Source organism: Dicentrarchus labrax, unplaced genomic scaffold (assembly GCF_905237075.1).
Source record: "Dicentrarchus labrax unplaced genomic scaffold, dlabrax2021, whole genome shotgun sequence".
Lineage (NCBI taxonomy): Eukaryota > Metazoa > Chordata > Actinopteri > Moronidae > Dicentrarchus > Dicentrarchus labrax.
The window spans coordinates 16,979,403-16,992,883 of record NW_026136715.1 but is presented as its reverse complement, the minus strand read 5'-3'; the positions used below and the strand labels follow the sequence as shown (position 1 = coordinate 16,992,883).

Genomic DNA, 13,481 nt, shown 5'->3' with positions numbered 1-13,481 from the left:
TGCATCTCAGAACAAGTGAGGAGCAGAGTGTCTGACGCAGCATGCGATCATTCACCTTGGCTGCGTGTGCTGCTCGGACTTGCCTTGGTGCAGCTGTCCACACATACTTCCACCCCCTACTACCCCCCTCCTACCCCCGACCCACTCCCCATAGAGGCAGTGCATTCTGCCAGCCATGGAGTGGGACGTACTATCGATCCTGCTGAAATGATGGTTTCTAAAAGGGAGGCAGTAAGCATGTCTGAGCTCCCCTCCTCCACCGTGGAGGGGCCCTGAGATATCACCAAGCTCAGCACATTGCACCATCACCGTATGGGAAAATGGGATTTTCACTGGGGGACGAGCTGAGGGGAAGGTAATTCAAGTCGCCAAGCTATGTTCCCCACCAAGGATGTAAAATGAGCCATATTACCTTCAGACGCCGCTCACAGTGGACAAATAAGGTCATTTTAAATGTCCTATTAATTCCAGGCCTTGACACAAAGAAATCAGATGCCAAATGAGAAAATATGCATGATTGCTGAAGTTAAGAAGGCTGTGAAGAGAGGGAGGATGTTCATTCAGTAATCTTTGCAGCTTTTAGCACTTCTAGCTCAGGATCATGTGCCACTTTGATTGTAAGATTCTGCAAGGAATTCAACGTTGTTCGTAATATGTGATAAACAAATGAAGTAGAGTTTTAAGCAGACTGAGCTGTTACCATAATGTGGGCTCTGAACCTCAAGCAGTAAGGTGTCTTTTCCAGAGACACCACTAGATGGCAACAGTGTCCTAGTATTCCCCAATACTCAGGTGAAATCTGGAGCACATGTATACTGTGACTCAGGCAGGGCTGCAGATTTAGAGGAAATTCTGAGCAGGCTTTTATAGTTGTCAGTGTCTGGTACACAGAATAAAACTAAATAAGAGTTGATAATCATTCACTGGGATCACTAGTATGGAAATAATTATGCTTATTTCCACTGCCTTTATGAATGGATCTTGGTATTGTAAAGAAGATTAGAAGCGACTGCATCAGTTCCCTGCCACATGAAGGTCGTGGACGTGGTGCACCATCCTTGTCGGTCCAAATCGCCACACTTGACATTCCCCAGAGGTCAGAGGGTCAGCCAGTGGAGGATGATTGTGGCTTACTGAGCAGCAGGGGCTGATGTTTAGGATCTCCACTCATCTTCACGTCATTCTCTGATCTTTTAAATCCTGTCAGTGAGCAGCTGAATGTCCTGAGGGTCAAGTTAAACAACAGAGTGCTCCAGTGTTTCAGTCTTATGAGCGATCATAGTTTGCTGGTGCTGTCAGTAATGTCATGCTGCATCTGAAGTTGGTCATATGGCTGTGTGCACTTGACATACAGGAGTGTGAATTATCAGTTATGGTTCCTTAATGCCATCACACACCACATGAATGCCCTTAGGACAAACCATAATGTCACAATTCTGACCTTGAGTTCAGTTTAGGACACAACAAAACATAAATATCCTATTATTTTGTGTCACCCACAGACAAGGTTTAAGCCCTGATAGTTTCATTATAAATGTAAAACTGTCAAACAAAGACGTGAAGCTTAGTAGTGTGATGTCCTACCTGACTTGTTGAGGCCAGTGTAGTCTGCAGTTTGGATTACACATTAAAATCATCCTGTAATGGTGAGGCACTGCACTGAAGATAGCTTTATATTGGGGGGAGCTGGAGAGTGGATATTTCTATCTTCAGTAAAGTAAACTTTAATTTCAGTCATGGATAAACAAATTGTTTGTATATATATAATTTCAGAGGGGTGTGTGCAATTTTATATTTACTAATACCAATTTAGTGGATCCAAGTGGATCAAACAAGCTTATATTTCTAAAAATAATATATATATTTCAATATTTAATGGTGTAAGTGGATACTTTCATGTAGCTACAACCACATATTTGACATTTAATTTAATGAACTACTTCTTCCTTTTTTAATGTATGTTTGTGCATGTGTATGTATATGTGTCCCTTTTCAATGTAAATATAAATGTTCAATGACCATTTTTAAAAAATCCTATAATTTTTGACGTTTTAACGTCTGACTCATCAATCACACTTAATTATTATTATAGCTATTAATAATTAATTGTTATTATTATTCCTTGTAGTAGAAGTATAACTACATAGCTGCCACAAGGCCTTTTAGGATAATGAAATGAAACATACTGATAAAAAAAGATTTGACAAAACTAATCAGAAGCAATAAAATATTAAATACATGAGTTATAGTGTGAAGCTGTTTGCATAGGAAGCGAATGTGAATGGGAAAATTAAAGATTATTTTCGGAATGATGGAAAACAAATAAAGCTGCATGTCAACCTCACATTTAAATGTGTTCAGAGTAAATCATGCAGGGGCGGATCTAGAGAAATATTTATAGGGTGGCAGACATATATGCTACAAACAATCGCATATTATTGTGGCACATTAGTATTTAATAGAAATATCTAACATATCATATCAAAAATATCTAAACAGTTGTTATAACGGGTTTTTTTTTTTCATGTCATCTAAAATATGTGCATTATAAATAAATATCTTACAAAAAAATCCGCATAAACTGCAACCCCAACATGAAGCCAACTTCGCCCGGGCTGCAGGCCGTCAGTAGGGAGGTCCTAATCTAGCAGAGCAGCTGGGAGCATTTTACCACGTGATAGGCGAGATGTTAGAGAGCAGCCATCATCATTTCACCTAATTCATGTTCAGCCTGAAATGGTAAAAGGTAAGACGACAAGGAAACGGAAAACTGCGATGGAGTAGGTGAAGCCTGAAGCCTCTCCCGGTCTCATCCCCTCCTCTGTTTCACTGCCTGTTTCACAACTTTAACAAGGTCTGTTTTTGTTTTGTTCTTTTCATCCCTTTCTCCCTGTTTTCTGCTCATACGGTGGCCGCCGAAGCGCTCCTTTCGGTTTCACTGTTTCTCTTTTACATCACACTTTACGTATTTGATACCGAAAAAGAAACACTAGCGAAGAGGTGTCACTTCCCTACCGTCCTCTTTAGTAACGCCGTAGTGAGCTGTTCCTGCTGTTCGTGCTCGCCGCTCATTCACATTAGCCATGTTTTGTTGCTGTTTATGCTAGCGCGGCTCGCGCTGCTTGTTGTGTAACAAACGTTTCGAACGCGACCGAGCTTCAGGTAAACGGCCGCAAATTCAACGGTTTTCTTCCAACGTTCGATTCGCGCGCCGTCCCCGTTCGGAGGTCGCGCGTGGACGTTCCACACGGCTGCTGCCCGGCCCCACGAGCGCCTGTGTGACGATTACAGACTGCTTTTTAACATGAGCTAGCATGAAAAGCTACTATGGGTTAACTGCCCAGAAGGCCCACATGCACTCAGTTGCCAGTTTATTAGGTGTGTTTATCCAAAGCTAGCGCACTCTTAATACAACAGACAATGCGTCTTACTCTCATAGAGCTTACGGTAAGTTACTTTTTTAGTTAAAATTGGTTTTTTTTTAGGGAGGCGTTCACTCAACGTTATGGTCATTCTGGGGTCTGTCGTTAGTGGTGCTATTGACTTGTATTGTTTCGATTATATCGAGACATTACGTCTAATGTTTGGTCCTCGTGGATAGCAATGTGTACTGACCCCTTGCTTCTAACATTTTGTCTACCCAGTTTATATCAGTGAGGATTAGGTGATGTGAAGATTTCATGTTACGATTATCTTTGGCCAAAATGATTGCGATACACTATTATCACGATAATCCTCAAGGTATACTTAAAATCCTTTTCAAAAGGCACTAAAACACACTGGACTCACTTTACCTGACATTTTATTATCAAAGTATACAGTACATTTTTATTGCATCACTGATAGGACACCTAAATTCCCTGTTCTTGTAGTTTCAAATCCATCATAGTATATCCTCACATCCTGTTTAATGTTTTTTAGGTTGGATACAGTGGCCCAGCCATGGTGACAGCAAAGATATGGGTTCCCCTTTGTCCCCTTGTTTAAAGTATATCAATAAAGGACTGTACGTTAGTGAGCCAGACAGCTTTTTCAAGTTACTTGTGAGGATATTCACGATTATCCCAATAATAAAAAAAATCACCACGATATACACATGGGTGTGCTTTTTTTTTTTACGTGATAATATTGTTTATCATCCCATCCCTAGTAAGGATAGATATTTGATACCTTAGTATACTGTAATACAATTCAATAGCACCCTACAGAATGACGATAAAGTTGAATCAACAAAAACTGAACACAAAACTTTCGTGGTGGCCTGATTTATTGTGTTAGACTGCATTAGTTTTAATTTACGTATCCCTAATAAACTGACAACGGAGCGTAGGGTACAGACTTGCGCCAAAGAAAAGGCAACTGAACAGAGCAAAGTACAAAGAAAAGTCAACTAAACCCTTTTCAAGGCCCAAACATGGTTCAGTTTTAATTTCTTCATAGTACACAGAAGAGTCATATACTATTATATTCAGCAACACTTTCCTGACATGACACATTCAAGCTTTGTATCTGTACAATGGATGACTTTGTCTTTGGTAAACCTTGAGCTTTATGTACTCAGCAGGTCAACAAACAGGCTAGGGCTTAAGTTCAGGTGGGCCCGATCTAAATTGGGCCTTACAATAGAGACAAGTGTTTCCTTGGCTCAGCAAATCCAGCGAGCCTTTTCCTCTTGCATTTTAATAAGCTCCAAACCAGCCCAGGGGCCCAGGAACCCCAACCAGTCCAGGCCAGGATCCAGCCCAAATATATCCCTCCACAAGCCACCTTTTATGCTACAAATGATATGTTTGTTTTGAAGTCGAAGGTAAATGTGGGAAGATCTTTTTATTGTTCTGTTTTAGTTTTGATTTTCTTGTGTATGTTGTGTGTTTTTGTAAGGTGGCCTGTTGCCACAAGGAGGGGGAATGGTAAACTCCTGGCTCAAAGTGTGCAAATGAACATGTTTCACTCTCCCTGAATGCTGGACAGGCATTGAAAAAGAGATTGTTTACATTCAGATGCTGGCCACCCGCTGCTTGCTTTTTCTTCCCTCCTGTTTTCCAATCACTGAAGAGACATGACCCATTTAAATGGTTGTTTACTTGCATTAGAAGAAGAGCCAAAGCACTTCTCAATGAACTCTTGTCTACAATTCAATTAGAGTGGCCTTCCCAGCAGCACAGTTTTCCACATTACACAATGCTCTCTTCAGCCTAGCTGCAACACAAGCAGAGGTACGAAGACCAAAGAGCAGCAGTAGTCACACCTGCGCCCACAAAAAGTCACTTTATATGTCTTTGGGTGTGGTGTATCGGACAAAATTGGGTTTTCATTATAAATAAGGGCCTGGCTAATGGCTTTAAGTAGTATTAATGTAAAAATGAGCTATAAGATGTTGTTGAACAGCTAGATTCAGGCTCTGCAGTGAGTGCCCTATCACAGCTGTGGTCTATTGTAATGGAGCCAGTGAAGTTTCACACAGCAGGTATTCATCAGGCTTTTATTGTCAAGTTTCTGCGTTCCTGAAACTGTTTCTGACCCAAAAGAACTGGTCCAGCAGTGTCTCCCTCAAATACAAGAATGTTTTTTTTTTTTTTTTTTATTTCTTAAAGCCAGACGTTTTATTACTGCTTTTCCTGTTGCCCTCTGACTAGACAACCATATAATAAGAAATGGCTGAAGGTTTTTCCCCTCTTTTTTCCTCCTATTTTTGGAGATTGTGGGAATAGTGGCTGAGTAACGTGTCAGCCCATGGAGTTCCTGGGATCTACTTCTGTGCTCCTTTAGCGCTGTGTTTGATGTTCATTAGCTTTTGAGAAACCAAAATGAAAATGATAATACCATAAAACCAAATCACCTATTTTTATTATATGCTTATTATAAAGCTTGTGTTTCATCAGTTGATCAAATACAGTTGATTTTGATTATGTACACACACCAGGAAAGAGTTGTCCTCTCTGTCGGGAACTATGTGTTGTAGCTGCTTTATAAGTGGTAGAAATCTGCAACATCATGTTATCACAAATTCTAGGATTGACTGCGCTTTATCAAGAAAAGCTGCAGACGAAGTAATGCGTAAAATTGAGGACAACTAATCAAATGAGGTTTGAATGGTTTTTTCATGTTGTTTGTGTGCCCTTTTCCTAACTGACTCACTTAGCAGGAGGAGGACATAATAACATGAGTGTTTACAAGGAGAGCTCTAAACACTATATGGAAATCTGTGTTTTATAAACTGCGTAGGAACTGATGATGAGAATACTAGGATCAAGGTGGCATGTTGCTCCTCCGTCAGACATCCTGTTATAATTGCTTGACCTAATTTTGTATTAATTCCTAAATGTATGGATCAGGTACATTTTAACTGAGAATGAATTAGTGTCACTGACATGTTTTATGGTCGTTTGTAGGTCTACAGAGGCCATGTCTGGGGCGCCAGAGATCACAGGGTGCACACAACTTTGTCTGCTGGGGTTGTGAGGTTACCAAAATTATTTTCAAAAATTAAATTTATAAAATCCCAATAACACACACAATTGGATAATCAAAACTCTGTATAATCCAAATTGAAACATATTTTTGGTCCACATTTAAATTCATTAAGCTATTTATTACCTATTTAGTGCGTGTATGCAGGTAGGGGTTGGGGTCGGGGGGGCCTGACTTGTCTTGGACACAGGCAAGGGGGGCTTCAAGGAAAAAAGGTTGGGAACCACTGCTTTAGAGCATGACTGAGGAGCTTTATGTCAAAATGTTTCCACTGTTGGATAAAGTATGTTTTCTTTATTGTTGGTAAAATCATCATAAAGGCATGAAGTTTGAACGGATAAAGAATGTGTTTCCAGTGCTCTGCAGTTGTTAAATTAACAGATTTAGGCAGGTACCCTCTTAATTATGATTACTGACATTGTCTCTATTGACGTATATTTATTGTTATATGTTGCAGTATTGCAATATAATAAATTTTTAGTCAATTGAGAAACTGTTTATGGATCAAATTGACAGCAAGTTCAATACCTGACAAATCAAAGCACTTCACCAGTATGACGCAAAAATGTTTCCGTCATCTACATTTCCTACAATAGTCGAGTACAACCAGATACATTAGGTGATAGCTACTATGGTATAAACAGTATATGGTCTCATGGTATACACTGCCACTGCCCAACCCTAGTTAGCTATGTGTTTAAAAGACTTTGTGTACACAGCAGATAAAACATGTAAAATATTAAATGTTGAACTATTGCCTTTCAGTCTGACACTGTAACTCAGCCAGTGTATTCTCTGTAATAAATCAAATCCATTATACGTAATCTTTTCAATCTAGCAAATACGTTTAATGATAGTTGAGTGGCAGAAACTTGTTGGTCTTGTCTGTCTTGGTTTTCTCTTATTATAGTGAACTGGCTGGAAGGGAAAACATGCCAGAAAAAAACACCAGTCTACTGTCTGACTGCTCCAAACTTAAGAGATGGTTGTGGTCAAACACGTCACAATGATAGTGACTCTAGGAAATGAGGCCACGGTCAGCAGATGCAAGTTTTCCTGCTGTTTATGTAATGATAATGTTATCAGTGTCAATCTGTATTTAGGTTTACATCTCAGATTTCTTAGGTCATGGGACACTGCCTCCTTTATGTTTCATACACTAAGCATCACAAGAGAACAAAGCCACCTTTTGAGGCCGCATAACAACCCTGCAGTTAAAATCAGTTGCTGTCCACCGAGGACCATATGAACTGAGTTAAAACACTGAGTGAATTTTCCATTAAATATAATCACACACTGTTGAATTTCCAACAAATACTGTATGATGTAATTTCAGCAGAAGTAGCATTTTGTCACCCTCAAAGGGTATGATTGCATGATAAGGATGTACAATGTGCCTTATGATTATCTTGCTGTTGGTCTTAGTCTGATATTAACATTTCTTGGTCCAAACAGAAAGATAATGAGATTAGTTAATATTTAACTTGTTTTGCCTTATTTTTTCCATCTCCTCTGATCCCTCCAGGCAGGCTTCAAACAACACCTGGTCTGACCTTGGTCTGTCTGCATCTAGTGACACAGGAGCACCAACCTGCTTCTTGGGTTGCAGGAGCACAGTGGAGGAGAGGGTCTGAGGCTGATTACTCCCCCCATTTGTCTTTGAGGAGGGGGGAGGAGGCGGAGGAGGAGGAGGAAGAAGGAGCTGCTATAACCACCCAGAGCATGGGGCAAAAAGTCCCAGGTGGCATTAAAACCATTGATATGCGGGATCCGGCGTTCAGCCCCCTGAAGCTGGAGCTACAGGCCCTCAGTCACACCAAGCCGTCTCGACTAGATCTGCTGCTGGACATGCCACCTGCCAGCCTGGATGTCCAGGTCCAGAACTCGTGGAACAACGAGGACCGCTCCCTCAACATCTTCGTCAAGGACGACAACAAGCTGGTGTTTCACAGGCACCCTGTGGCGCAGAGCACGGACGCCATCCGGGGCCGTGTTGGCTACACAAGGGGACTGCATGTGTGGGAGATCAGCTGGGCTATGCGTCAGAGGGGCACGCACGCTGTGGTCGGCGTGGCGACTACCGACGCCCCGCTACACTCGGTGGGCTACACAGCTTTGGTAGGAAGCAACGCAGAGTCCTGGGGCTGGGACCTGTGCAGGAGTAAACTCTACCACGATGGCAAGAATCATCCAGGAAAAAGCTACCCGGCATTCCTCGAGCCAGACGACACCTTCATAATACCTGACTCCCTCTTAGTCGTCTTGGACATGGATGAGGGGACTCTGGGTTACATAGTGGATGGACATTATCTAGGAGTGGCGTTCAGAGGACTTAAGGGCAGGAAGCTGTACCCAGTGGTGAGCGCAGTGTGGGGACACTGTGAAATACGAATCCGGTACATAAATGGACTTGATCGTAAGTGCAAACTTTAAATGTTTTTAAGAGACTTCTGCTATTCTTTTCTCTCCTTAGCAACAGTGTTTTGCCATCCATGATGTGTACAGCTCTTGCAAAACCAGTGGTACCATTTATAAGTGCAATAAACAAAGGTGTGACAGTTCAGGGTTTGCCGTAATGTCTAAGCAGGAGATATTACTGCAGACGGGGTTACTGTAGAGCAGCACTACTGTCTCTGATTGACATCAGTATGACTACCTCTGGCTTTTATGTAAAGCAGGACATGTGATAACATGTCATTTGTATTTGTGCCAGGCAGTCCAGATTGCATATAAATTAATATTTAACTGGATTCCTGAATCACCTAAAAACATGTGATCTCATTGTGACCTGGCCTAGTTTTTGTCATTAACTGTACTGCGCCTTCCTTTTTAAGCTAGACAGTGGTGCCTCCATTATAGATGTTAGTGTTCATTGCTCTGAAAATTATCCTTAATGTTCATGTACAAAAAACAAGCTGCAGGTCCCCCACCCCCCCACAGGGAAATGCAAAATGTATTCCAATTGGATTAATGTCAATTATTCCATGGTGAGACGATCATGAGCTTTAAATGAGGGAATGTAGGTGCTTATCAAAACATGTTGTACTACCCGCATGTCCCAAGCGCTCTGTGCTCATTAGATTTTTATGTGCAGCTCGGATCTCTCGACCTAGTTTAGGCCTGTGGAAAAGAAGTGCCAGATGCAGTGATATGCATAGAACCAGTTTCGATTGGTAGAGAAAGGATATCCCTGATCTTACACGTTGATGTTAAAGGCAGTTTGCCTCTCAAAATGTACTAGAGGTGTACTTACATGTTCAAGTTTAATTAATGTTTCTTCTGCTTTTATTGGCTCCGGAAGGTTTAATTCTTGTTTGAAGCCCTAACAAAATGTCTGTAGCACATTGGAAATTGTCAAGTATCAAAATGATTTAGTTTGATTCTGTATTGTTTTGAACCAAATGCACTTACTAACCTAAATGATCAAAACTGATCAAAAACACAAACACTTTGCTTTTACAAATGATCAGTAGATTACCATATTCATCGATTTTTAAATGTTTTGAGAAATTATAGCTGTAGCACTACCAGTGAACGAACCATTTCCTAGTTTCCCTGCCATGTACTTTATATAAACTACAGGACAGACATTTGCGGCATTTCATTTGTTAGTTTGATGTTCTCCCTAGTACAAACTGAGAGCTGCCTAGATGTGTTAATACCACCTCTAGGAATATTCATCCATTTCATTAATTCAGTGGATTTCACATCGGTGTGAACCTCCTCCTGGAATATCCTGCATACACCACCTTGATTTTTAGATTTTTCACATAGCGTAAAACTTCCAATAAAAGCAGGGTCCCTAATAGACGAAGGTCTCTTTTAAAAGCCCGGTGTGGCTAAACGTTTTGACAAATAAACGCAGGTCTCCAATAGAGGCCTGGTCTAGATTTTTAAAATAAAATGATCTCTATGTATACAACCTCTTAAAACCCACCGGGTCTCCTGCTTGAGCGAGTTTTAAGTCGTTTTGATCTCCTACACAAATATAAATGTTTAAACTTCTGTCAATATGTACATAATGAACATCATTAGATCAGTTATAGATTCTCCACAGTTCAATCGTTCACTATATTTTACGAAAACCATCAACAACAAAGCAAAACGTTAATTCATTCTGACTTACCGGTAACATGGTAAAGAAGAGAGATGGAAAAAAACCTGAAGCGATCATAATAATCATGTAAGCTGTCAAATTTGCTGAACAAAACTCAAGAGAAGCAGCAGTTAGTTTAGTTTAGTTTTGTGCTAAAGGAATTAAAGGCCTGTCCCAAATAGTGGCCTGTCTCCAATAAAGGCAGGGGGAGTTCAGTGATTTAAGCAAATAAACGTCCGGGCTATTATTAGAAGTTTTACGGTATTTCAAAACACAAATGTTGCAACATTTTTATAACGGGCTGTTCCCCTCTGTGTGCACTTTATTTTATGCTTGTGCCTGCACATTTTAATAGACAGTGGCCCCCAAGATTTGAGTTAAAGCTTGACATTTTCATGCTCCTGAAATTAGATTCAGCCATTGCTAACACATAAAAACATCTTCCAGCCCTTCCTCACTCCTGTCCCCCTCTTGTCTCCCCCCAGCTGAACCGCTCTCTTTGATGGACCTGTGTAGGCGTTCGGTGAGGGTGGCATTAGGAAGAGACCGCCTGAGTGAAATCCATAGACTGCCCCTGCCGGCCTCTCTCAAGAACTACCTGCTCTACCAATGACGGCACTGACAGTCACAACACACACTCAGTACGCCCTCGTCTCTTTCTCATGTTTCTCTGGGATCCTTCTTGGGTTGAACCCGTTTGACAACATTGCTCAAGCCTCCAGGACTGACTCAGCCTTCCACAAGTATGCTTCTGTGTCAGTGGCTGGACTCCTTTTGAGTTTCTTATCCTGTTTTTATGACTCTTTGCAATTGTACTCTCTAACTTTATAAAAATCAGGAATCACTGAGCACTATGCACATGCTGATCCAGACGATGCCCTGTGACAGTCACCATGTTGGTGTACCTCCTCCAGTTAATAAGTTAATGTGGTGGCATATGTGGTCAGTATCTCTGCTGTGACCTCCAGACAATGAATATGAATTTCTATCTTGTGGCCTTTTTAAAAAAAAATTTAAATATTATTGGTTGTGTTAAAACAAAATTGTGTGATGGAAACTTAAACTGAGCATTGGTGAAACGCACTGCCAGAATCTTCCCACAAGGGGGAAGCACACACGTCAACCTGTACATCCTCTCAAATTGAGAATTATAAGATGAAATCCTAGTTGCTTTTAGAAATGATGGTTTTTAAATGGCTCATAAATGAAAAATGGGCGGTTCACACAACAGACAGGAGATGCTGACCACTCCAGAGTGAGTGAGTCTGTAGTGCAGTGTGAATGAATGCACTGTGAGGCAGCTGAAGAGCAGCTCCGACCACACACTGCACTATCGGGTATCTCTGCCATATCTGCCATATGGAAGAATGCCCCACAGCTTACCATCAAGGCATCCGACAGGAACATCATCAGCAGAAATTTTAAAGGAAGGATAATGTCACTGTGATTATTTGTAGCATGCATCTGCAGGAAATTCTTCTCAATACAATCACAATTTTTTTTTTAAAAAAATCTGTTCTGTCACTCCTGCTTTTTTCTAGTGCAGTAGTTTTCATGCTGTCGGGGCCCAAGAGTGCTGTTTTTGTTTTTATTCATCCACTCTCTCTCATCAGCTGATTTCACTGTTTTGCACATATTCAGCCAGAGAATTGGAAACTAACCAACTGAAGTGGTTCGTTGGAATGAAAACCTGATACTCTTGGGTCTCACTGGCACATAGCTGAGAACCATTGATGTAGTAATTTGTCTTTTATAACATGTAAAGGGTAAAAAAAAAAAAAAAGGGTTTGGGGAAACAGACAACCGGTATGTTGGTGAACGGCACTGTGTCTGAATCGGCAAAAACTTCAAATTAAAGGCACCATAATGACAGAAGAAGACAATCCACAAAGTGCTGCACAAAAGAAGGTCAGATTGCCAATGTATTGTCAAATGCCATATCATAGACCTGTTGACTCTAGTATTTTTAAATGTGCAGATGTGGTCCTTATTCAGCACTCAGCTGATGTGGACACACTGTGCCACACCTTGCTTTTCCTTGCTTGCAACTTCCATTTTATTTGTATTCCTTGTTGTAGATTTGTTTGTAAGTATCTATTAAAGTTTATTTCAAAGTATCTATTTTGTGTTGTGCATTGTACAATAATCTGCTGTGAAAACTGAGGCTGAAAGTGTTACAATTGTACTACTGCCACTAAAGAAATTAGTTAAACTGTTTCCTACGGTCCTCACAAGTTTATAGTGAAATATAATGGATGTTAGATGTTCTGTACACTGTAAATATGTTCAGCCACACAGGTGTTTTTCATTAGACCTCTTCTCAGTACAGTGGGTTTGTGGACAGAGTGTTCAATGACATCTTACCTCTGGTGTTAGTTTTGATACTCGGTGACCTGCACAGATGACATTTTGACTTGTTCACTGTAGGAAAAGCACAGGTTGTAACAATGAAGGATGGCTGAGTTCCAATTAGTTGCTGCTGCACTATCTCACTGCTGTGGTTTACTGGGGCACTAAATAGGACAGAGCTATCATTTATGTTCTTAGTAACGTCTGCTTTTCGTACTGTGACAGGTCAACATGTCTGCTGTGAAAAAGGTCAATTAGTGCAAGACAAGTTGCACTTTAGCAATCATACAGTTTGGTGATCTCACTCCACCTGATTAAAGGTCCAATCAGCCAGAATAATTGAGAACACCTGCGTGGATGTGCACAGCCTTTAAAGGTCCAGGGGGTAACATTTAGGAGGATCTATTGGCAGAAATTGAATATAATATGCATAGGTATGTTTTCATTAGTGTATAATGTTTTTCGATACCTTTTTATAAGTTTTTAATCTACAGGTGCTGCGGTTTGCCATCGTCATCAAATACAAACGCCAGCTGTGTTCAGTTACTTAAAAAACTTGTGAAAC

The 13,481-nt window shown here is 40.8% G+C and overlaps 1 protein-coding gene across 4 annotated transcripts; it reads left to right on the top strand.

Moving 5' to 3' along the window:
* The first annotated feature begins 2,662 nt into the window (after window positions 1-2,662).
* Window positions 2,663-12,684, top strand: spsb1 (splA/ryanodine receptor domain and SOCS box containing 1). 4 transcript variants are annotated; one of them, XM_051424218.1, is made up of 3 exons: window positions 2,663-2,746; window positions 7,997-8,887; window positions 11,053-12,684. In XM_051424218.1, exons 1-3 carry the CDS (start codon window positions 2,737-2,739, stop codon window positions 11,178-11,180), a joined length of 1,029 nt encoding a protein of 342 aa, XP_051280178.1. In that variant the 5' UTR covers window positions 2,663-2,736; the 3' UTR covers window positions 11,181-12,684. The 4 variants fall into 4 exon arrangements, with proteins under 4 accessions (XP_051280178.1, XP_051280180.1, XP_051280179.1 ...); XM_051424220.1 differs by having other exon boundaries at window positions 2,671-2,854; window positions 8,001-8,887; XM_051424219.1 differs by having other exon boundaries at window positions 2,671-2,854.
* Window positions 12,685-13,481: the final 797 nt, after the last annotated feature.

Coding starts and splice junctions, on each gene's coding strand:
- spsb1 (XM_051424218.1), top strand. Junction 8,888..11,052: donor GTACATAAATGGACTTGATC/GTAAGTGCAAAC, acceptor GTCTCCCCCCAG/CTGAACCGCTCTCTTTGATG.